This window comes from Epithele typhae, assembly GCF_022376455.1.
Source record: "Epithele typhae strain CBS 203.58 chromosome Unknown BXZ73scaffold_92, whole genome shotgun sequence".
Taxonomy (NCBI): domain Eukaryota; kingdom Fungi; phylum Basidiomycota; class Agaricomycetes; order Polyporales; family Epitheliaceae; genus Epithele; species Epithele typhae.
The window spans coordinates 21482-43966 of record NW_025954283.1 but is presented as its reverse complement, the minus strand read 5'-3'; the positions used below and the strand labels follow the sequence as shown (position 1 = coordinate 43966).

The window sequence follows — 22485 nt, the reverse complement described above, 5'->3', positions numbered from 1 at the left end:
TACTTCTGACGCCTTTCGGTGCAGGAATTCCTTACACATACTCTGTTCAGTTCTACAACGCTGCGCTTCTCGGACGCACAAAAACGAGCCGTTCTGAGCTGGGGAAAGGCGATGCACGCCGTTGATGTGCCGTCTATGTATGCCTTGAAGAAAGCAGACACTGCTATCCGAGAACTCGACAACGGCATCACTCGCAAGGTTGTATCCTTGGCCGGCAATATCTTCTACATGAACGAAGTTCATGCCGCCATTGCAAAGGTATACCACGTTCCTTCCCCGCAGCTCATCGCTCTCGGATACTTATAGATGATCGGCCCAGGACTTCTCTAATCCGCTCACCAGACATGCTATGACGGACTACCCTCGCGCAAATGCGAATTCGGTATCCGAGGTGCACGACGGCTCTAAAATGCTCCAGGATCTTCCCGATGAACTCTCCTCACCTGCAGTTCGAGTGCGCGGACGCATTTTCTTTGTGAACGAACTACTGCAGACTATTCACGGCACATTTTATATACCCGAACGTTTCTTCTATGCACCTGCGGAGCCTTTGGAGCGGAACCAGAGTGTTGAAGTGGACTACAAGCTTCACGCTCTCGTGTGCGAGGTCACTGTACTTCCAGGCGTGAGGTTTCTTCTGTCATTCGGAGGTCCGCATGGTGACTGAAAGATACCATTGCAGGGCAAATACCAGGTTGGTTCAAGACGCGTTATCGCGCCCATCTCCTGGTTCAATCTTTCATACGCCGAACTCGTTGAACAGGGTAAAATGTTGGTGGGGTTTGAAGGTATGTTTACTTGTTTTAAACAGTGCGCGTCGCTCACCACGGCGCCGTGTCATTGCGTAGATGGCTCATCTACGTATGCTGCTAAGATGCCGAATCCGCTTCGCGCGAAGTCGAAAGGTCGGATGGTTTATGCCGTTCCTCTGATCGTCTTCATGGACGATGTTTCTGGGAACATCTCCAAGCAGTGGAATAAGCACCACGTAATCTATATGTCGAACGCAAGCCTCTCTCGTGAGATGCTCGAGAAACAGTTCTGTGTTCGCTTTGTCACCGCATCTCCACATGCCTCCCCTATGGAACTCATGGCTGCGATGAAAGAATCAATCTGGTAAGTGTACTTCTGCAATACCGTTGATACGCACGCACCGCCGCTGTACGGTGCACCGCGACTACACTAGCGCCCGCGCGTCGCCGTCCACCTCGATAGTGCATAGCAGGGGTAGCCACTACCCTTGGGGGTAGGGGGTAAGGGTGCGCAAGGGTAGGGGTCGGGGTAGGTACCAGTTGACCCCCCAATACCCTTGATACCCTCGGTGGTCCCAGAGCTGCTGTACGTAGCAGCCTGGCCTTGCAGGCTCAGCAGGCATGTGCACTGAAGAACGGAGAGCCGTCATCGTGAATAGGAGCCTTTGTATTACATAAGACATTCACCAAAATTCAGGGGGCTGTCCGAGCGAGGGCCATCCCGCAGATTCTCCCTCCCCTGTTCCCTCATACACACAGATTCTGAGCTACACCTCACCACACTCCACCACTCATGGCTGGAGGATCTTCCCTTAGAAAGGGTGCCCAAGCTCTAAAGCGCCAGGCATCAGCACTATCGGAGAAGGTTCGGAAGAAGAAGCGTATCACAGGTTCCAACTCAGACGGTAGCGGCAACGAAGAGACCCGCTCCCAAGGTTCGTCCCCTGGCATTGTCTCCATCCACGGCTCTGGGAGCGATGCCGATAATGCGAGTGGGACGGAGACTCGGCGACCTTCAACTATCAAGAAGGCAGCACGTGCTGCAGCTTCTGCGGTCAAAGGAGTAGCCTCTGCCGTCAAGGCTACCGGTAAGAAAGCCGCCGGGAAGCTGAAGAAGCGTGGGTCATTCAACTCTGGCACGTCGGAAGCAGACCAAGAGGCATCAAATGACGAAGACGTACCTGCTACAGAGGATGATGACAACGAGCCCAAGGACGAGACCCCTGAGGCAGCTCTTGGTGAGTCGGATCCGACATCGCATCAGAATCAACAACGCCTTATCGCACTTTAGCGCGGTTGAAGAAGAAGTGGTCAGCCCCGGTGTACGCATTCTACAAACCAGACATCAAGATCCTCACCAATGAGAAAGGCCAAATCGTGCACGAGTTCTCTTGCGCGAACCCTGGATGTACACAGAAGATCAAACGTAACACCCAAACCAACGACAAGACATCCACAAAGAACCTCCATCGGCATGCGAAGTCGTGTTGGAAAGATGCGGCGTGGAAGGCTGGAACGGGGGCGGGATCTGCGGACAAGGCTCGGCCCGGTCTGGAGGCGTTCGGTCGCACCGGGAAACTGACTACAGCGTTCAAGCGGGCTGGAAAAGGCAAGGTCACGTATTCAATCGTACAGCATACATCAATGGAAACCAGGTACGCACTCACATGAATCAGTTCATGCTCAAGCGTTGAAGTGTGGCATAGAATCGAGATTGTGCGCTGGTGTGCAGAGAACAAGCGGCCGTTCCGTATCGTCAGCGACCGAGCGTTCCAGTGCTTGATGAAGACGGGCCGCCCGGAGTACAAGATCCCGTCTCCTTCCACTGTCTCACGCGACATCCGTCATGTGTTCGCGAAGTGCCGGCAGCGCATCGGCCGGATGCTTCAGGTATGTGATAGCAGTTCCGCATTCATGGCAGGGTACCGTACTGACGCGGGATGAATACACATGATAGGAATATGAAGGCGAACTAAACTTCACCTTTGACGCGTGGACATCGCCTAACCATAGGCCGTTCATCGCGTTTGCCGTCCACTTGCACCACCGCGGGGCTCCGTTGAGCATGATACTGGATGTCATCGAGGTTGCGGAGTCGCACTCCGGTTTCGTCATGGCAGCTGTGTTTGACGCCATGTTGAAGGACTTCGGTATCCAAGATAAGGTTAGTAGTGCATCTCCATAGATACGTGCTTGTGTTTGCTTACCAAACATTTGTAGATCCTCGCGGTGACAGGCGACAGCGCGGCCGCTAATGACACCATGGTCGACGAGTTGTACAAGAGGCTTGACAACTTTGGCGGTCAGTGTAATCGTGCCCGATGCTTCGACCATGTCGTGAACCTATGTGCGCAATCAGTACTCCGTCCTTTCCAGGTAAAGGAGGGCGACAAGGACACAGCGGAGACTGCTGAGGAAACACTAGCACGGCTGCTCGCGGAAATTGACTGGAGTGGTATGGGTTCGGACACCGAGGACGACGAGGGTGACCAAGCGGATGACACACCTGAAGCGGACGACTCAGACGGTCTCTTCGACATCAATGAAGACATGACAGACGATGAGCGCGAGGACTTTGAGGCTGGTATCGCCCCAATCAAGAACGTCTTAACGAAGGTGCGGCGCACTCAGATACAATACAACAACACACCTGATATCTGCCACCACAGATTCGCACCCTGTCCTTCGCAATCATCAATTCCCCCACAATAAACCTCCCTGCGTGGAAGCGGACACTTCGCGAACTCCGTTTGAAGGAGCGCATGATACCGCGGGATGTTCGAACTCGTTGGAATTCGACGTTCTACATGCTAGACTTTGCGGTTGAGTACAAGGCCGCCATTCACCGGATAACTACGGACCTTGATCTTGGCTTGAAGAAGCACAACTTGGACGACGAGGAGTGGGAGATAGTCGAGCAGCTGCGAGACGTTCTGAAGGTACGTGGCAGTTACGCAATCTTACTCTCACGCATCTGCACCCGCAACACAGCTGGTTTGAACTCAAACCAGCCGCAACGCTCATGGTCTCCCACCTCCTCCCGTGCTCTGTCTCGTCCCCCCATTCTCCAGCTTGGCATCCATGACTAACTGCTTCCTCTTGTGCTCGCTCTCGACGTCCCTTGCAACCCAACAACGTTTCTTCTGGCTGTGGTTAAACAACGCCACTCGACTGCCTAAAATCTCATACGGTCGGCCTGATCATCCGTGATCATCTTATCGCGGATGGAAACGACGCCATCCATACTCTGCATGGCCCTGGGACGCGTCGGGACTACAGGTAAGTTGTTTGTACTGTTTTTCATGCGCATATTCCACCTGTTCTGGGCTCCCGCTGTTGTGGTGCTGTCTCGATAATGAGATCCCGCGTCCTACTGCCCTCGCCTCTGTGGCGTGCACTCAACAACACTCTTGTATTCAAGAGTGCTGATGTGTGCCCCACACGCACATGCACCCCGTTCTTGACGCACTCCAGCTGCCAGCGCGCGGTGTGTGTATCTCACACTCCAACTGCCAGCGCTCTCCGCACGCCGGCTCGCTCGACCTGTGTCCCTTGCGCTGCGCGCATGCTCTGCGGTGCCCGACTCCGCTCTTCGGTGCCCGACGCTCTGCGGTGCCCGACGCTCTGGCACTGATGCGCATGCTTGAGTACGTGCTACACACCACCGTGAGCAGATCCGTTTCGATCATGCTGGTGTGGGGCCACACGTCGTGTGGACGCGGACACGGGGACGTGCGTCGTGTGGACGCGGACACGGGGACGCGCGTCGTGTGGACGCGGACACGGGGACGCGCGTCGTGTGGACGCGGACACAGGGACGCGCGTCGTGTGGACGCTGCGACGCGGACGCAGACACGGGGACCGTGACGCGCGTCGTGTGGACGCTGCGACACGGATGCGGACACACAAGTGTAATCTCTTCTTCTCGTCTTCTTGTGCCTACGTCCCACACAGTCACGTTCTAACTTCTCTCGATTTCACAGCTCTTCGAGAATGCTACCACGTTCTTCTCTAGAAAGGGGCATGTCAATCTGCCCATCGTCATTCCGGCCATGGATCACCTCGACGAGAAACTCACGGAGCACGCACTGGATACTGGAAGAATGACTGCCGCTGTTCGCGCTGCGGTTACTCTTGGCAAGAAGACACTTAATCGGTACTATGATCGCACTGATCATACGGAGGTCTACCGGATCGCGATGGGTGCGTATATATGTCCTGGCCTGTATTACATACTTATATGCGCTCGCTGTGATGATCTTCCTCCAGTCCTTCATCCTCAGATGAAGCTCGAGTACTTCAAGACTGCGAAGTGGGAACAGGACTGGATTGATACGGCCGAGAAGATGACTCGGGATGAGTACCTCCGCAGCTATGCGCAGAGGGATATTGAGCACGACGATCGGGCCCCGAAGCCAACGACTGAGCCACGCCGTAAGAAAGACACTGTGAGTGTTCTTTATCACCAGTACTTGACTCCTGTCTTACAGTTTATATGTGGCATGCGCGGCCAATGCGGTGCACAACAGAATCCATTCGCTCAGCTCCCTGCATTCCAACAGAAGCGTCCGGCTGCAGGGGCGAGCGAGATTGATCGCTATCTTGCGGCGTCTACAGAGTACACTGACGATCCACTCAGTTGGTGGTGGAATCGCCGCCGTGAATATCCCCATCTCTCACGCATGGCGCTCTCTTACCTTACAATTCCTGGTATGTGTATATCATGGTATCTCAACCTCTCGCAGCTCGCTTACAGTAAGGATGCTCCACAGCCACTTCAGTCGACATTGAACGCGTTTTCAGCAAAGGGCGGCTGCTCCTTCCACACGTCCGCAACGGTTTGTCTGCCACGTCTATCCGGGCGCTTCTGTGCCTTGATGAGTGGAGCGAGCTCGGACTCGTTCGAGACACCGACGTCTCGGTTGCCCTTCGAGATGATGCATCGGACGATCTGGAGGGTGGTTGGGAGCTCATTGTGTTGCGGCCACGTGCTGGTACTGATACAGTAGAGTAGGACAATGTCGTGTGTGCTGTACTTGCTACCCTTGTCAAACCCTTGACCCTCGAGTACCCTTGTGACCCTCTACAAAACCCTGACCCTTGTATGAGGGTTGTGACCCCCTGAGGGTAGGGGTCAGGGTAAGCATCGGGAGACCCGGGGGTTACCCCTGCTACGCACTACACCTCGACCTCGCTCGTCCTCACGTACCTCGACCTCTCCGCCGTGCGCACCCATCGCGATCAGTCCGCGAGCATTCCATATCGACGCTCCAGCATTCCAGGCCAGGCGCGACGCCTACGGACACACCACGCCGCAGTTCACGCACGACCGAGGCCGGCACGGCACGCACCCGATCCACCTCCTCTACAGTACGCCGACCTCGTCCATTTCCTCATCTTCATTCCCCTCCTCTTCTTGCACGATTAGTATGTCCTCCTGTTCTACATCTCGTACATTTCGTATTCTCGTATCCACTTCCCCTTCATTCTCGGTCTCGATTTCGTACATTTTCGGGTCTCGGACTGTACATTGATCTGTCTACATACTCGTCCCGTGCGTCGCATGTACTTAGGCTCACGTTTTTGCTTATTGATGCTCAGTTCACTCTCCCGCTCCTTCTGCGCGTGCTGTGTGCTCACCTCGTCTCACCTCGTCTTCGCCTTCGTCTTCGACTTCGACTTCGACTTCGCCCACGCTCACGCCCACGCTCACGCCCACGCTCACGCCCACGCTTTCGCCCACGACCTCGATTCCATTCGCCTTCGCCAGCGCCGCGCGTGCGCGCGATCTCGTCTATCCACTCCGCGTCTATTCCCTCCTCGTCCTCCTCGCGCTCGCGCGATCCTCTGATCCGTCCTCCCTTCGCGTTCGCTCCTCACGCGGCGCGTCGTAGCTGTTCCCTTCATTTCCTCCTCGACTTCCCGCGTCTCACGCTTGCTCGAGCTCGCTCACTCGCCCTCATCACTGTTGACTCTTCGCGGAGTTGACTGCACATCATCTGGAGCCCACCGCGAGGGCAGAGAAGAGACTACAAGCTCTCTCATTGTAAGCCTCTGAACCGGCGAGTCCTTACTTCAACCCTTCTCCTGCATTGGCCCACAAAAGGCATCCTCTCTTCTACCATCACGGATCGCGAACAATTCCGCCTTCGCCCGGTCAACTGGGACGATCACCGCGCGTCAAGTGGCTCATCCGAGTCCGGTTCGACCTCATCTTCCTCTTTTCCATTCGTATCCCCACTTGCCTCTCCACCACCCGTTGTTTCTCCACCACTAGCTTCGCCTCCGGAACGTCGCCCGATCACCCCGAACGCGCCACCGCCATCGGAAGCATCTGACGCTGAAGAACACGACCGCACCCTCTCAGATTTGTTCTTTCGCATATTTCACCAGCTCCCTTCCGAGATCCCGTCTCCGCCATCGCCGCCACCTCCACCTCCGCTATTTGTCCCACAACCTTTCTTCATGGCCTATCGCTTACCCGCACGCGGAGCAGCCGGCGCACCGTCGTTTGATCCGGAAGGTGACCCCCGCACCATCCTCGGATTCTTCGACGACCTCGACTACTGCTTTGAACAAGGGCAAATCAATGACGAAGACCGCAAGAAGGCACACGCAGTTCGCTACGCACCCGACTCGGAGAAGACTATCTGGCGCGCGATCCCGGAGTTCACAGATGCCACGAAGGACTACGAAGACTTTAAGAAAGCCGTGAAGAAGGAGTACGTAGGAGAAGACGGAGTAGGGCTGTTCACTCGGAGGGACCTGGAGTTGCTCGTGGACAAGACCGCGAGCCAGCCGATCGAATCAATCAACACCTTCAACAAGTACGGCCGTCTCTTCCGCGACCGGTCCGCCTTCCTCGTCCTCGGCAACCAGCTTCAGCCGAAGGATCGTGACCATCTCTTCTTGCTCGGCCTGCCACTCGCGCTGCGCACCCCCATCCTCGATCGCCTCCGCATTATCAAACCAACCATCCTCTACCCCCGCGACCCTTACCCCATTAACGACGTTACCGAAGCCGCACACCACGTCCTGGAGGCCGCGCTAGTCGGCACCGTTTCCGGAAGCTCACTCGTACCAACTCAAGTGGTCGCCCCTGTCCAGGTGCCAGCGATCAAGTCAGAAGCTACGATGGTCATGGAGCAACTCGCTGCCACGCTCTCACCACCATCATAGCGGCGCTCAAGCAGAACCAACCGGCACCACCAAGGGCACCGCGCGAGAACCCACCACACATGCAGGGGCTCTGCTATTACTGCGGCGACTCCAACCATCCCATCCGCGCTTGCCCCCTAGTCGAAGCCGATATTGCTGATGGAAAGGTGCGTCGTAACGCGCAGGGGAGTGTGGTTTTGCCTTCCGGCTCGTTCGTGCCAAACTCTTACCCCGGCAACACGCTCCGAGAGCGCGCCATTGCCTACCACCAAGCGCACCCCGACGCACGCACTCCACCCGCTCAGCAAATGCTTTTGAACCATACAACTCCCAGTCGCACACGAACACGCTCCCTCCCGCCATCTACGCCAACTTCCACGAGTTCGACCTGGAGCAACAAATACAGAGCCGCAAACAAGAGATATACGCGCTCGAACGTCAACGCGCACTCAAGCAGAAGGCCGCCGCAGCGAACGCTTCTGAAGCCCGCGAAGAACGCGCACGTCGCCGCGCCGTTCGCTTTGAGTCCCCCGAAGTCACCACGGGTCCCGCCGTACCGCGAGCAACCATCGAGGAGGTGCCAGACGAAGACGCCCCGTCCCGAGAGACGGAGGCCTCGAGTCCTGCGTCGAACAGCGCGTCCGCGCCCGCAAGCACGCCTGAAAACGAGCTGGCCAGCAAGTCTCTGGTTCCGCGCGTCGAGCACCCGTTCGCGTCCGCGCGCGATGCAACTTACCAGCCGCCGACGCAGCGCAACTTCGCGACGCCGCCAACCAAGACCACGCAGCCTGGAGTCAGGAAGCCCGATCCTTCGTACCGTGCGCGCCCTCCGATCTACGACCCCCAGCATGTCGCCAGCGTCCTCAAGCGTTGCCTTAACCAGCCGATTATGGTCACGCACGAAGAGCTCCTTTCCATGTCGCCCGAGCTATGCGTTGCCACGCGTGAGCTCTGCATTGTTCGCCGCGCTCCAGTCGAGCCAGTACTCACCGCGGATGCGATCTCTGAGGACGACCTCCCAGGCGCTGACGTCTACAGTGACTTACCTCCTACGACCCGCGCGTCGTCCTGCAGATGCAGAGCGCGAACGGATCCTGCGACTACTCGCTTGGCCTCGCGCGCAACGTCGCGGTGCGTTTCGGCTCTATCGTTGTCTACTTACAATTCCACGTTATCCGTTCTCCCGCCTACGACGTCCTCCTCGGCCGCCCGTTCGACCTTCTCACTACAAGCACAGTCAATACCAACATCGATGTCGGCCGCCCGTTCGACCTTCTCACTACAAGCACGGTCAATACCAACATCGATGGCACGCAGACAATCACGCTCAAGGATCCAAACTCCGACCTCGTCTCCACCCTACCTACGACCCCGCGCATGCCTCCAGTGTTCCAGCATCACAGCCCGACCTCCAGCATCAGTTCCCCAGAACCGGATTTTCAGTAAGCGTTGAGGAATCGGCCTTCGACCGAGGAGACGTAGCGCTTTTACTTAGTTCTTGCCCCGGTGACCCCCACTCTGCCGCGATAGACGCTTTTTCGGTTTTGGAAAACTCCTTTACACCTTCTGACCTCGATTTGTTGTACCTATCCATATGTTCCCCATCCCAGCTCGGCACTGATTCGCTCGCGGACCCTTCCTTCCCCTTCCTGGACTCCGATTCGGCCCCCGATTTCCGTCCTATTACCTCATACTCCCACTCCACGCTTCCTATCCCTGACCCGCACTTCGACTCTCTGTCATCTGACGATTCTCCTTACCCGTCCTATCCTTCCTTTACCATCCACTCCCACGTCTTGCACTCTTCCTCTACCCTATCTCCCACCTTCACCCACCTCTCTCGCAATCTCTCTGACACCCTCGATGCTCTTGACACCGCCACCCCGACGTTTCTCGCTGCACAACCCAAGACAAAGGCAAAGTCGAAAAAGAAGTACAAGCCCGTCGCGCTCAAAACTCGCCCCATCCTCGCGCCACTGCCGGACCAATTTCGCATCGTCCGCAACATCGTGGGCGATCCTCTCGAGCACCTCGCACCACTCTCCCCGCACCCACCCGACTTCCAGCCAACCGGTCGTTACACCGCAGAACGCCGCGACATCGTCAATAAACTCCACAACGAAGACTTCCTTTGGCCGGATGAACGCGCGCTGCTCCACTCGCTCTACATGAAGCATGAGAAGGCATTCGCATGGCAAGACTCGGAACGCGGCTCGTTCCGCGAAGACTTCTTCCCGCCCGTTCAGATCCCCGTCATCCCACACACGCCTTGGGTCCAGCGCAACATCCCGATACCACCTGGTCTCTTCAGCCAAATCTGCGACATTATACGCGCGAAGGAGGACGCAGGTGTGTACGAACCCTCCAACTCTTCGTATCGCTCGCGGTGGTTCTGCGTCGTCAAGAAGGATGGCAAGTCCCTCCGTCTCGTACACTCACTCGAGCCCCTCAATGCGGTCACGATCGCGCACTCCGGCGTCCCCCCATTCACCGAGCAAATCGCGGAGCACTTCGCTGGCCGTGCCTGCGGAGGTGCGCTCGACCTCTACGTCGGGTACGACGAACGCAAGATCGCCGAAAGCTCGCGCGACCTCACGACGTTCCAGACGCCCTTCGGCGCGCGCCGCCTCGTCACGCTACCCATGGGCTGGACGAACTCCGTCCCGATCTTCCACGAAGACGTCTGCTACGCGCTCCAGCCGGAGATCCCTCACATCACCATTCCTTTCATCGATGACGTCCCCACGCGCGGCAGCAAGACCGAGTACAAACTCGACGATGGGTCCTTCCGCACGCATCCCGACAATCCCGGCATCCGCCTCTTCGTCTGGGAACATTTGGTCAACACCGACCGCGTGATCCAGCGCATCGAATACGTCGGCGTCACGTTCTCTGGTCCCAAGTCCATCCTTATCGCCCGCGTTTTCACAGCTGTAGGCCATCGCTGCACGCCGAACGGTCGTATCCCTGAGCCCGGAAACTACGCCAAAATCGTTAACTGGGGACACTGCTGCGACCTCTCTGACGTCCGCGCGTTCCTCGGTACGATCGGTGTAGCCCGGGCTTTCATCCACAACTTCGCGCGTCGCGCATGGCCTCTCACACAGCTCACGCGCAAGGGCGCTCCCTTCGTCTGGGGCCCTGACCAACAAGCCGCACAGGAAGACCTCAAGGCAGCACTCATCGGCTCGCCCGCACTCCGTCCGATCGACTACGACTCGCCCGCTGCCATCATCCTCGCCGTCGACACTTCACACATCGCCGTCGGCTACATAATCGCCCAATGCGACCCCGATAACCCATCCCGACGATACATCGCCAAATTCGGGTCGATCTCGCTCAACGACCGCGAAGCGGCCTACTCGCAGGCGAAACTCGAGCTCTACGGCCTCTACCGCGCGCTCAAGCAGTGCAAACGCGTTTTCATCGGCCTCCCTGGCTTCATCGTGGAGGTCGACGCGCGGTACATTCAAGGTATGCTCAATCACCCCGACGAGTCTCCCAGCGCCGCCATCAACAGGTGGATCGTCGCCATCCTCACCTTCCACTTCACTCTCGTCCACGTTCCCGGCGTCATGCATGGTCCAGACGGACTCTCTCGCCGCCGCCATCAAGAAGGAGATGAGCCAGACGAAGAAGACGACGAAGACGACTGGATCGACCGCCTCAACGGGTGCTTGCACCACATCAACGTCGACCCCACAATCCTCGCCCGCGACCTCAACAACTGCGCTGCCATGGGACCGCGCTCCACTCGCGCTGACATATTCACCAACGACCTCGCGAGCGGCGCCCCCTCCAGCCTCGACATGTCCACTACTATTCCGCGCTCCGCCTCCGCGCGCGCCGAAGACGACCGTCTCGCGCGTGTGTGGCATTACCTCACGACCTTGGTGCGTCCCGAAGACTTGTCCGACGACGCGTTCGCGTCCTTTCACCGTTACGCCACGCGATTCTACGTCCGCGTTGGCCGCCTTTGGCGCCGCGCTCTCGCGTCCGGTGACCGCGTCGTCGTATGGCCGCACGCCCGCTTCAGTGTCCTGCAACAGGCCCACGAAGATGCCGCGCACAAAGGAACTTACGCGACTACCGCACTCATCTCTGTCCGCTTTTGGTGGCCGCGCCTTCAAGCCGACGTTGTCTGGTTCGTCAAGTCGTGCCACATATGCCAGACTCGCCAGCTCCGACAAGTGCTTCCCCCACCCACTGTTCCTCGTCCCCCTGCTGCGCCTTTTCTTCGCATCCACGCCGATTCCATGCACCTTCCCCCCGCTGTAACGGCCCGCAGGCGTTACATTGCCTCACGGACTCTGACTCACGATTAGATTAGATATGTTTCGCTTGATGTACATTGTTCCCCGATCCGGTATGTTTACTGCACGCCTCGTTTAGGGACTGTCTCGTTCGCATCACGCATGGCCTCGCGCTCTGATTGATCGTAGATTAGATACTGCATGTACTCCGTCTCTTATACTGGCTTCCGCGCAGTCTGGCTCCCCGCCGAATCAACTCCTCTTCTTCCGCTCCCCACGATCCGCTTCGTCCCTCGGTCCCGACTGTCAACCCCGTCGTCTGGCCATTACAGTTTGATTCGGCCGCCTCTTACGACACCCCTTCGACCCCTACGTCCCACGACCTACGCTTCTTCGGCGCCCCGCACTCTTCTCTCGCCTCTCTAGCCGTCCCGTTTCATGTCCCGCGTCGGCAGGACAGATCGTCGAATCCGACTGCCACCCTCCGAACACTCCGAAGAAGAGTTCGAAGAGACCCACGAGCAAGCCATGGACACCGACAACCCTCCGGTCAACCCACCTCCTGATGGCGACAACCCTCCACCAGCCAACCCCGATGGAGAGGAGACAGCCGAGGATAACGGGCCTTCACCCGAAGAGGTGCTCGTGAGCATGCTCCAAGCGGTACGTACTCTCCAACGTGAATCGGTGCAGTCCCGCGACGGATTCAAATCCGTCCTTTCCAAACTCGAATCTCTGTCCATCCGCCGCGAGAATACCTCCGGCGTCTCCTCAGGCGGCTCGATCAAGTTCCGCGACCCCCGCACATACAAGGGGAAGCAGGTTGAACTTGAGCCGTTCCTCGAGGAGATCGACATCGCTATTCGGTTGCAGCCCCGGCTCAACGATGGCGATGACGAAGTTAAGATTGATTATTTCATGCTTTATCTGGGCGAGATGCCGCGCAATTGGTTCTCTGCGCTGCTCAAAAAGAATTCCCATCTGCGCGATGATTGGGAAAGAGCACGCGAGGCGTTTAAGACGCGGTTCGAGGACCCCAACCTCGAGTCGAACTACCTTGCCAAGCTCGAGGCGCTCACGCAGACTGGTCCCTTCATGGACTATGCGAACAAGTTCGAGGAATACCTGCCATACGCCAGTTGGGGCGACAGGTACGCCATGGACCGGTTCTATGCGGGCCTCGATGATACACTCGCTACACGTCTCGCGGGTGTTCCTCGCCCCGAGACTGTCGCTGAGTGGATCCCTTTCATTCACGACATTGACAAGGACCTCCGCGTCCATCTCAAGGCGCGCGAGCGTCGCAACAAGGCGCAGAAGCATGCGTCGAGCTCGAAGTCTTCGAGCTCTGCGTCCGGCGCTACAGCGTCCGGTTCTAAGTCGGCGCATGTTCAGAGTGTGCCCTATGTTCCTCCGCGCAACAACGACGTCGTCCCTATGGAGATCGACGCCGTTAGGACGCATTCCAGACCCAGCGCGGAGGAGCGCGAGCGGCGCCGCCGCGAAAACCTTTGCTTCTACTGCGGCCAAGGCCCTCACCAGCAGATAGACTGCCCGAACATGTCCCCCGAGAAAAAGGCCGCGCTCCGCGTAAGGCTGGACGCTCGCGCGAGGGAACGGGCTGCCACTGCGCCGCAGGGAAAAGCCTAGCCGGGAGACGTTCACCCGTCCCAGCCCTCTCGGCGAACTCAGGGACTCAGGCGCCCCCGCCGATGGCTGGCTCGCACGTGCGGCTGGTCAACGGCGTGTGGGTTCCCAAAACGCCTGCTGGCGCACCTCATTTCCGTCTCTCCTCTCATGTCCACTCCGATCCTACGTCTCCCGACCATTTTTTCGTCTCCGTTTCCCTCCGTTTCCCTAACAGAAAACCCATAAACACTCATGCTCTCATCGATTCTGGTGCTACGACCTCCTGTATCTCGCTCGTATTTGCTAACCGTCACAGCCTTGCACGTCGTCTCAAGCCGACGCCCATCCCAATCACGGCTGTGGACGATCGTCCGATCGCGTCTGGGCTCGTGACCCACGACGTGGTCACCAACCTCCATGTCCACGACCACTCCGAAACCCTCGCCCTCAATGTTGTCTCCGTGGCCTACCCCATCATCCTCGGAGCAGACTGGCTCGAACGCCACAACCCATCCATCGACTGGGCCCGCCGGCAGCTCTCACTGTCGTGTTGCGGCACCGCCTCAGCACGGCCTGTCTCGCTGCGTCGTACAGGCATCCTCTCCCCTCCTACGCTCGCCTCTCCCCTCCAGTTCGTCGCTGCCGCCCGCGCCTCTTTGCGCGACGCTGCACGACTCTCCACGCTCAAGGACGAGCAACTACAGGACGCCGAACGGCCTGATCATCCGTCCCGTCCGCTCTCCTTCCAGAGCCCCTCCTACGTCTCCGCTACGACCATCCCATGGCACTCTCCACGCCCTACGACCCCGCCGTTCTCTCCTCGCTCGGCACGCAGCATCGGCTTAGGTCGTACTGCGCCTAGCGTCGACGCATCGGCCCCGCCTACCACGTCTACGCCCACGCCCACGCACTCCGGCATCGGCTTAGGTCGTACCGAACCCGCTCACGCTCATGCCCACGCTCCCGACTTCGGCAACGGCTTAGGTCGTACCGACTCCCCGTCCCCTATGACCCTCCGCATTTCCACGCTCTCCGCCTCCAGCTTCGCCGCTGAAGCCGCTGGTCAACCGGTCGGCGTCCTGTGGTACCACGAAGGCGGCTCACTTGGCTACCGTCTCGCCGCGTCCCGTCTCGCACCACCGCAACCACACCCGACGCCCTCAGATTTCGACGACCTTGGCTCCGCTGCAGACCCCGACACCGGCGACGACTACCTCAAGCATGTGCCCGAGAAGTACCGCGATTTCGCGTCGGTCTTCTCGCCGGTCGAGGTCGAACGTCTCCCACCTCACCGGCCCGACTTCGACATGAAGCTCGAACTCGAGCCTGGCAAGTCGCCGCCCAAGGGTCCCCTTTACCACCTTTCTCAAGAAGAACGTCGCGTTCTATTCGACTATGTTGAGGACGAGCTCCGCAAGGGGTTCATCCGTCGCTCGACGTCGCCCGCCGCTTCCCCTGTTCTTTTCGTCAAGAAGAAGACCGGCCAGCTCCGTCTTTGCGTCGACTACCGTGGCCTCAACGCAATCACGAAGAAGAACTCGTACCCCCTTCCCCTCATCGACGACATCCTCGACCGCGTTCAAGGTTGCAAGGTCTTCTCGGTCGTCGACCTCAAGAGTGCCTTCAACCTCATCCGCATACGTGAAGGCGATGAGTGGAAGACGGCGTTCCGCACGCACCTCGGACTTTTCGAGTATACTGTTATGCCCTTTGGTCTTTCTAACGCTCCAGGTGTCTTTCAAGGTTTTATTCAACACGTTCTCCGCGACCTTCTCGACGTCGTGTGTGTCGTCTATATAGACGACATACTGATCTTCTCCCGCACACAGGAAGAGCACGACCACCACGTTCGGCTGGTGCTCGAACGTCTCCGCGCGGCCGGTCTCTTCGCTAACGCCAAGAAATGCGAATTCGACCGTGCGGAGGTCGAGTACCTCGGCTTTCTCCTTGGCGCGCGCGGTGTGCGCATGCATCCGCGCAAGCTAGAGCCGATCGTGGACTGGCCGCTGCCGCGCTCCGTCCGCGACATTCAGTCGTTCCTTGGGTTCACTAATTTCTATCGTCGTTTCATAGATGGCTACGCACGCATCTGCACGCCGCTCAACGCGCTCACCAAGAAGACCGCGCGCGACGTGCCGTTCGAGATGAACGCTGCGGCCGTCAACGCATTCGACGCGCTCAAGCAAGTGTTCACTGCGTCTCCTTTGCTTCGCCACTATGACCCCTCTCGCCCTTGCACCCTTTCTACTGACGCTTCAGACTTCGCTATCGCAGGTGTTCTCCAGCAGCCAGACGACAACGGGCTCCTGCACCCGGTTGGCTACTTCTCGCGCAAGCTCACCCCCGCCGAAATCAACTACGAGATCTACGATAAAGAGCTCCTCGCTATCGTAGAATCGTTTCGCGACATGCGCGCATGGCTCATTGGTACGCCCTCTTCAATCTCTGTCGTCTCCGATCACAAGAATCTGGAGTACTTTATGTCTTCTCGCGTCCTCAACCGCCGTCAGGCACGTTGGGCGACGTTTCTCTCTGAGTTTAATTTCGTTCTTGCTTACGCACCCGGGCTTAAAAACCCTGCGGATGCGCCCTCGAGGCGTGCGGACTTCGCGCCTCGAGAGGGGGATGACGTCCTCCAGGTCAACCGTAAAGTCCTACTGACGTCTCAGCACACACAGGGAATTTTCGCGCTTTCAGATACCTCTGGCGCTCCGTCCGCTGTTCGAATCGCCGCTCTCAACACGCTCGAACAGTCGTGTCAAGCACGAATCGCCGCACTCACAGCCCTCTCCGTCGACAACGCAGACTTCCTCAATCAGTACAAGTCCGCCTTGCGCGACGACGATGAGTGGCGTGCCGCTCAAGCTCGCGGTGATGAACGCTTCACCGTCGACGGTGCACTCGTTTACCATGATGGTTTGCTCTATGTTCCACGCTCTCTACGTGCTGATATCGTCTCGTCTCGCCATGACGCACCTACAGGTGGACACGCAGGTCGCACGCGCACGCTTGCTCGGCTGCGCGCCGACTTCTCGTGGCCCGGTATCGCGACCTACGTTCGCAGCTACGTTCGCGCATGCGACGTCTGCGGTAGAGTCAAGACACCTCGCCACCGCCCTTTCGGTCTCCTCCGCCCTCTCGACATCCCCGACCGGCCTTGGAAGGGCATCACGATGGACCATATCGTGAAGCTCCCCTCGTCGCATGGATATGACTCCGTCTGGGTCGTGTGCGATCGCTTAACGCGATACGCGCATTTCATCCCGTGCAACGAGGCAGCCAGTGCGCGCGACCTCGTGTGGCTGTTCCTTGACCGCATCTTCCGCTACCATGGCCTTCCGGACTCCATCGTCTCCGACCGCGGCGCAACGTTCGTGTCCCGCTTCTGGCGCGAACTCAACCGCCTCCTTCAAGTCGACCTCAAGTTCTCGACCGCGTACCACCCGCAGACGGACGGCCTCACCGAACGCACGAACCAGACGCTCGAAGCCTACCTGCGCGCGTACGTCTCATACCAGCAAGACGACTGGGTCGACTACTTGCCCCTTGCCGAGTTCGCGTTCAACAGCCACCAGAACACGTCCACCAAGCAGACCCCGTTCTTCGCGAACTTCGGCTTCAACCCCGTCTTTGCTCCACGCCTTACCGACCCGGTGCTCGTCCCTTCTGCTGCCGATCTCGCAACGCGCCTTGCACGCATCCACACCGAGCTGCGCGCTGAGCTCGCGCTCGCTCAAGATCGTCAAGCGCGCTACTACAACCAACGCGTCGCGGCCGCGCCCAAGTTCCAGCGCGACCAGCTTGTCTGGCTGCTGCGACGCAACGTCAAGACCACGCGTCCCTCTGGCAAGCTCGACCACCGACGCCTCGGCCCCTTCCCGGTCGAACGCGCACTCTCGGACCTCACGTACCAACTCCGTCTCCCCTCGTACCTCTCTCGTCTCCACCCCGTCTTCCATGTATCCCTTCTCGAACCCTATGCCGACCCTTCCGAGTTCCATGCCCATGCCACGCCCTCTCCCTTCGGTCTTGATGACGAAACCCATGCCTCCCTTACTATACAATCCATCCTCGACGCTCGAAAGACTGGACAACGCTACGAATACCTAGTTCGATGGCACGGACTCTCTGATGACGACGATTCGTGGATTCCCCTTTCCGATATTCCTACGACTTCCAATGAACTCTTAGATAGATTCCATCGTCGCAACCCCCGCGCTCCTCGTCCCCCCGACTCCGTACTTAACGCGACCGCCCGTACCACGTTCGACGAGCCGCCCGTTGATGCTGACGCCCCCGCTTTGCCTTCTGCTCCACAGGTCCCGCCGCCCTCCGCTCCACTCGCGCCCTCCGTTCCGCCCGTCCCTGCCCCTCCGCACCTCGCCCCCGCTGTCCCCGCTGCCCACGCTCGCCCTCCATCGCCCGCTCCCATTCACGCGAACCCTCGCGTTGAATACGCGCCTCCGGCGCAGACCACGCTCCGTTCAGGACGTGTCTCCCGGCCGCCCCCTCGTCGCGACGCGTAGTAGCGATGTCCGGATGGCTGTTGGCCGGAATTGTGAACCGCTCGGACGCAGGACGCACGTTGCGGCGTGACTGCCTATACGCTAGGAGTCGCGCTCGACAACGTCGCGCTACTCCCTTGAGGAGGAGGTAGTGTAACGGCCCGCAGGCGTTACATTGCCTCACGGACTCTGACTCACGATTAGATTAGATATGTTTCGCTTGATGTACATTGTTCCCCGATCCGGTATGTTTACTGCACGCCTCGTTTAGGGACTGTCTCGTTCGCATCACGCATGGCCTCGCGCTCTGATTGATCGTAGATTAGATACTGCATGTACTCCGTCTCTTATACTGGCTTCCGCGCAGTCTGGCTCCCCGCCGAATCAACTCCTCTTCTTCCGCTCCCCACGATCCGCTTCGTCCCTCGGTCCCGACTGTCAACCCCGTCGTCCGGCCATTACACCCGCCCGCGGCTTCAAGTACTTCGTTCATGCACGCTGCGCACTCACCAGCTTCGCGGAGGGCCGCGCTCTTCGTCGTGAGCTCGGTAGCGCCATCGCCGATTGGGTCTTTCAAGATATCCTCTGCCGCTGGGGCGCCCTCGCGGAGATCGTCACCGACAATGGCACGCCCTGGATCGCTGCGCTATCGCACCTCGGCAAGAAGTACGGCATCCACCACATTCGCATCTCGGGCTACAACTCGCGCGCCAACGGCATCATCGAGCGGCCGCACTTCGACATTCGGCAAGCACTTTACAAAGCCGCGGACGGAGACGCATCGAAATGGCCGCAGTACGTACCTCACGTCCTTTGGGCTGACCGCATTACCACGCGTCGTCGCCTCGGGTGCTCCCCCTACTTCGCCGCGACCGGTTGTCACCCCGTTCTTCCCCTCGACTTCGTTGAAGCCACTTACCTCGCGCCACCCCCGTCCGGCCTTCAATCCACCACCGAACTCATCGCCTCTCGAGCCCGCGCTCTCGCACGCCGCCAGAACGACCTCGCGCGCATCTATTCGAACGTCTACGCGGCTCGCATCGCCGCCGCCCGCAAGCTCGAGCGTGACCACGCAGCTGGCATCGTCGACTTCGACTTCAAACGCGGTGACTTCATCCTCGTTCGCAACACCGCTGTCGAGAAAAGCCTCAACCGCAAGATGCGCCCGCGCTACCTTGGCCCTTACGTCGTCCTCGCCCGCAACCGCGGTGGAGCTTACATCATTGCAGAACCTCACGGTGCCGTCGTTGACCGCCCCATCGCCGCCTTTCGCGCTCTCCCGTACCTTGCTCGCGAGCGCATCGCCACGCCTTGGCTCAAGGACGTCGACCTCGACGTTTCGACCACCCGACTCCGCGAGATGGAGGCCTCAACGTCCCTTGGCGACGACGACCCCATCGATGAAGAAGACCTCGACCCCGGAGATGTGGAGGAGGAGGATTTTTACCGCGGAGATGACGTTGGGGAGGAAGAGTCGGAGTTCAGGTTCCAGTAGGGAGGGAACTTTTCTGGTGCGCACCCCCGACTCGGAACCGTCTCTCGTGCATTTTCCCCCCCGCGTTCAAGACGCTCTCCTGTCCCCGGACTTCGTGTCCGGCGACTCCCCAATTTTTTCCTCGCGCATAGCTTCGTGCTTTGCTTTCGACGTTCGCGTTGAAATTCTCGGTCCCTGCATCTGTACCCATCACTCCGCCATCGCTATTATTCCCCCACTTCCGCGCCTCTATCCCACCCGGTCGTTGCTGTCGCTCCCCTTTGCTGTGCTGAACCCAGGAGGGTTCAGATTTCAGTAGGGAGGGGATGATACGCACGCGCCGCCGCTGTACGGTGCACCGCGACTACACTAGCGCCCGCGCGCGGCCGTCCACCTCGATCTCGCTCGTCTTCACGCACCTCGACCTCTCCACCGCGCGCACCCATCGCGATCAGCCCGCGAGCACCCCATATCGACGCTCCAGCATTCCAGGCTAGACGCGACGCCCACGGACACACCGCGGCGCAGTCCACGCACGACCGAGGCCGGCACGGTACGCACCCGATCCACGTACTCTACATATTCTCTCCTTTTCTACGTTTCATCCATTCCTTATTCTTTCCCTGCTCACCTGTACATTTACTTTCGCTCCTGTCTCCTACGTTTCAGGCTCAGACATTCATTCTCGGTATCGACCTCGGACATTTTTCGTGTCATGGCTTCGACTGTACATTGCTATCTACATACTCGCCCTGTGCGTCGCATGTACTTAGGCTCACGTTTTGTTTATTGATGACCAGTTCACTCTCCCGCTTCGTCTGCGCGTGCTGTGTGCTCACCTCGTCTTCGCCTTCGTCTTCGCCTTCGCCTTCGACTTCGACTTCGCCCACGCTCACGCCTACGCTCACGCCCACGCTCACGCCCACGACCTCGATTCCATTCGCCTTCGCCAGCGCCGCGCGTGCGCGCGATCTTGTCTATTCACGCCGCGTCTATTCCCTCCGCGTCCTCCTCGCGCACGCGCGATCCTCTGATCCGTCCTCCCTTCGCGTTCGCTCCTCACGCGGCGCGTCGTAGCAGTTCTCTGCATTCACTCTCCGACTTCCCGCGCACCACGCTTACTCGAGCTCGCTCACTCGCCCTCATCCCTTTCGACTCTTTGCAGAGTTGACTGCACATCACCGGTGTAGCCCGCGGGGAGGTTGTAGATGTTGATCAGGATGCCGGGCTCCTCCCCGGTATACGCGCCCGGGAAGGACACGAGCGGGCCTGGCTTGCCGCTCCCCCCGTTGACGACGTTGACCTGCGCGCAGCCGATGTAGAACTGCGCGCCGGCGAACGTGCTCGCGACGTGCAGCGCGATCTGCGGGTGTGAAGATCAGCGGGGCGAACGATACGCGACGCGGGGCCGAGGCGAGACGCACCTGTTCGGCGCGGATGAGGTACTGCCCGCTCGGGGTGTTCTTCGGGATCGTGAAGGTGATCTGGTCGATGGCTGTCGCGCGCGCCGTGAGCGGGCGGATGACGTGAGGATGGACGAACGGACGGGGCACGCACTCTGCGACGGGAACGTGAGCGCGCCGTTCTTGTACACGGGCGCGTCCTCCCAGATCTTGAACCACGTCTTGCCCGTGCCGGCGCTGGGGCTGTTCGCGGCAGGCGAGGCCGCGCTCATGTATGCGGCGAAGTAGCCGGGGTGGTAGAAGCCGTCGTTCTGCGTGCAGGGAAGGGTCAGTCAGCGCGTCCGCCTGACGGCGAATGGGGGGGACTCACGGCTGGAACGAATCGCGCCCATTAGCGTTTGTCACGGGTCGATCAAGCGGAGTAGGTCTGGCTTACCCTTGAACCCGATGGTGGACCCGGCCGAGACCGTCGCGATGCTCGTCTCCCCGGGAATACTGCCGAGGTCGAGCTCGTAGCAGCGGATGGCTTCCGACGTCACGTCAGTCACCTGCGAGTGCGTACGTACGTCGATCAGCCCACGTCCCAAGCACGCGAAGGACTGACACGCACCGGCCCGTTGGAGTAGTGATTCTCAGTCTCGCGGACGTAGACCCAGTCGCCGAACGTGGTTCCGTTCGCGATGAAGTCAGGAAGCGTGTCTGGAGTGCACCGTGGTCAGTTCAATAAGATTCAGGAGAGAAGGAGAGAACGTGCAGTGGGCGGCGACTAGCTGTGCAGAGAGCGCGGCAAGGGTGACGAAGATGGCCTTCATCTTGGGTGACGAGTCCGACTGGTCAAGAGGTAGTAGGAGATGCCTGCAGATTAGCTTCGTGCGAGCCTCCATTTTATATGTTCCCAGCTCGCCGACATATGAGGCCGACCATCACACGTCTGCAAGAATGTCCCCTGCGATGGCAGATAGAACGTAGTGGAAGGTGTTGCGGCTCCGGGAGGTATAGCCGCGAATAAGTCCGAAGAATACAAAGTCCACGATTCCGTGAGGTCACCGGTGCACACTGACTGTATGTCGCGGAGATACGGAGTGTAGGCCTCGGAGTCGGCGTGGACAGTTGAGTCCTGCATAGCACTTACATGCGCGAGCTATAGCCAAGTCACAACCCCCACCGGATCGCACGTTGGCCCACTGAGGAACTCCGAGAGCAGTGGCCAAGATGAATGGTAGGCGTATGAGGAAAGGCGGAGGTGGCGGTCACGGCTCCGAACTACAGCCGCGCTTTAAACGAGAGTTGACCAGGGATGATTCAGGAGAA

At 59.1% G+C, this 22485-nt stretch overlaps 6 protein-coding genes across 6 annotated transcripts; 5 read left to right on the top strand and 1 right to left on the bottom strand.

Annotated features, from left to right (window-relative positions):
• Positions 1 to 75: 75 nt before the first annotated feature.
• BXZ73DRAFT_55315 (uncharacterized protein) lies at positions 76 to 1120 on the top strand (the record flags this gene model as incomplete). Its single annotated transcript, XM_048021322.1, has 3 exons — positions 76 to 258; positions 320 to 613; positions 683 to 1120. Coding segments are annotated over 3 exons (915 nt in total), but the record flags the coding sequence as incomplete, so codon positions are not given.
• A 925-nt stretch (positions 1121 to 2045) lies between these two features.
• On the top strand, positions 2046 to 2937 carry BXZ73DRAFT_55344 (uncharacterized protein; the record flags this gene model as incomplete). The annotated part of the gene is made up of 3 exons (XM_048021328.1): positions 2046 to 2407; positions 2513 to 2642; positions 2710 to 2937. Coding segments are annotated over 3 exons (720 nt in total), but the record flags the coding sequence as incomplete, so codon positions are not given.
• Positions 2938 to 2972: 35 nt separating this feature from the next.
• BXZ73DRAFT_20881 (uncharacterized protein) lies at positions 2973 to 3125 on the top strand (the record flags this gene model as incomplete). Its single annotated transcript, XM_048017610.1, has 1 exon — positions 2973 to 3125. A coding segment is annotated over one exon (153 nt), but the record flags the coding sequence as incomplete, so codon positions are not given.
• Positions 3126 to 3559: 434 nt separating this feature from the next.
• BXZ73DRAFT_23793 (uncharacterized protein) lies at positions 3560 to 5128 on the top strand (the record flags this gene model as incomplete). Its single annotated transcript, XM_048017682.1, has 3 exons — positions 3560 to 3691; positions 4745 to 4955; positions 5022 to 5128. Coding segments are annotated over 3 exons (450 nt in total), but the record flags the coding sequence as incomplete, so codon positions are not given.
• A 2089-nt stretch (positions 5129 to 7217) lies between these two features.
• On the top strand, positions 7218 to 7931 carry BXZ73DRAFT_106819 (uncharacterized protein; the record flags this gene model as incomplete). The annotated part of the gene is made up of 1 exon (XM_048016733.1): positions 7218 to 7931. The coding sequence occupies one exon, from the start codon at positions 7218 to 7220 to the stop codon at positions 7929 to 7931; it is 714 nt and encodes a 237-aa protein (XP_047872330.1).
• Positions 7932 to 20903: 12972 nt separating this feature from the next.
• BXZ73DRAFT_55332 (glycoside hydrolase) lies at positions 20904 to 21871 on the bottom strand (the record flags this gene model as incomplete). Its single annotated transcript, XM_048021325.1, has 6 exons — positions 20904 to 21134; positions 21196 to 21266; positions 21329 to 21485; positions 21545 to 21546; positions 21611 to 21722; positions 21785 to 21871. Coding segments are annotated over 6 exons (660 nt in total), but the record flags the coding sequence as incomplete, so codon positions are not given.
• Positions 21872 to 22485: the final 614 nt, after the last annotated feature.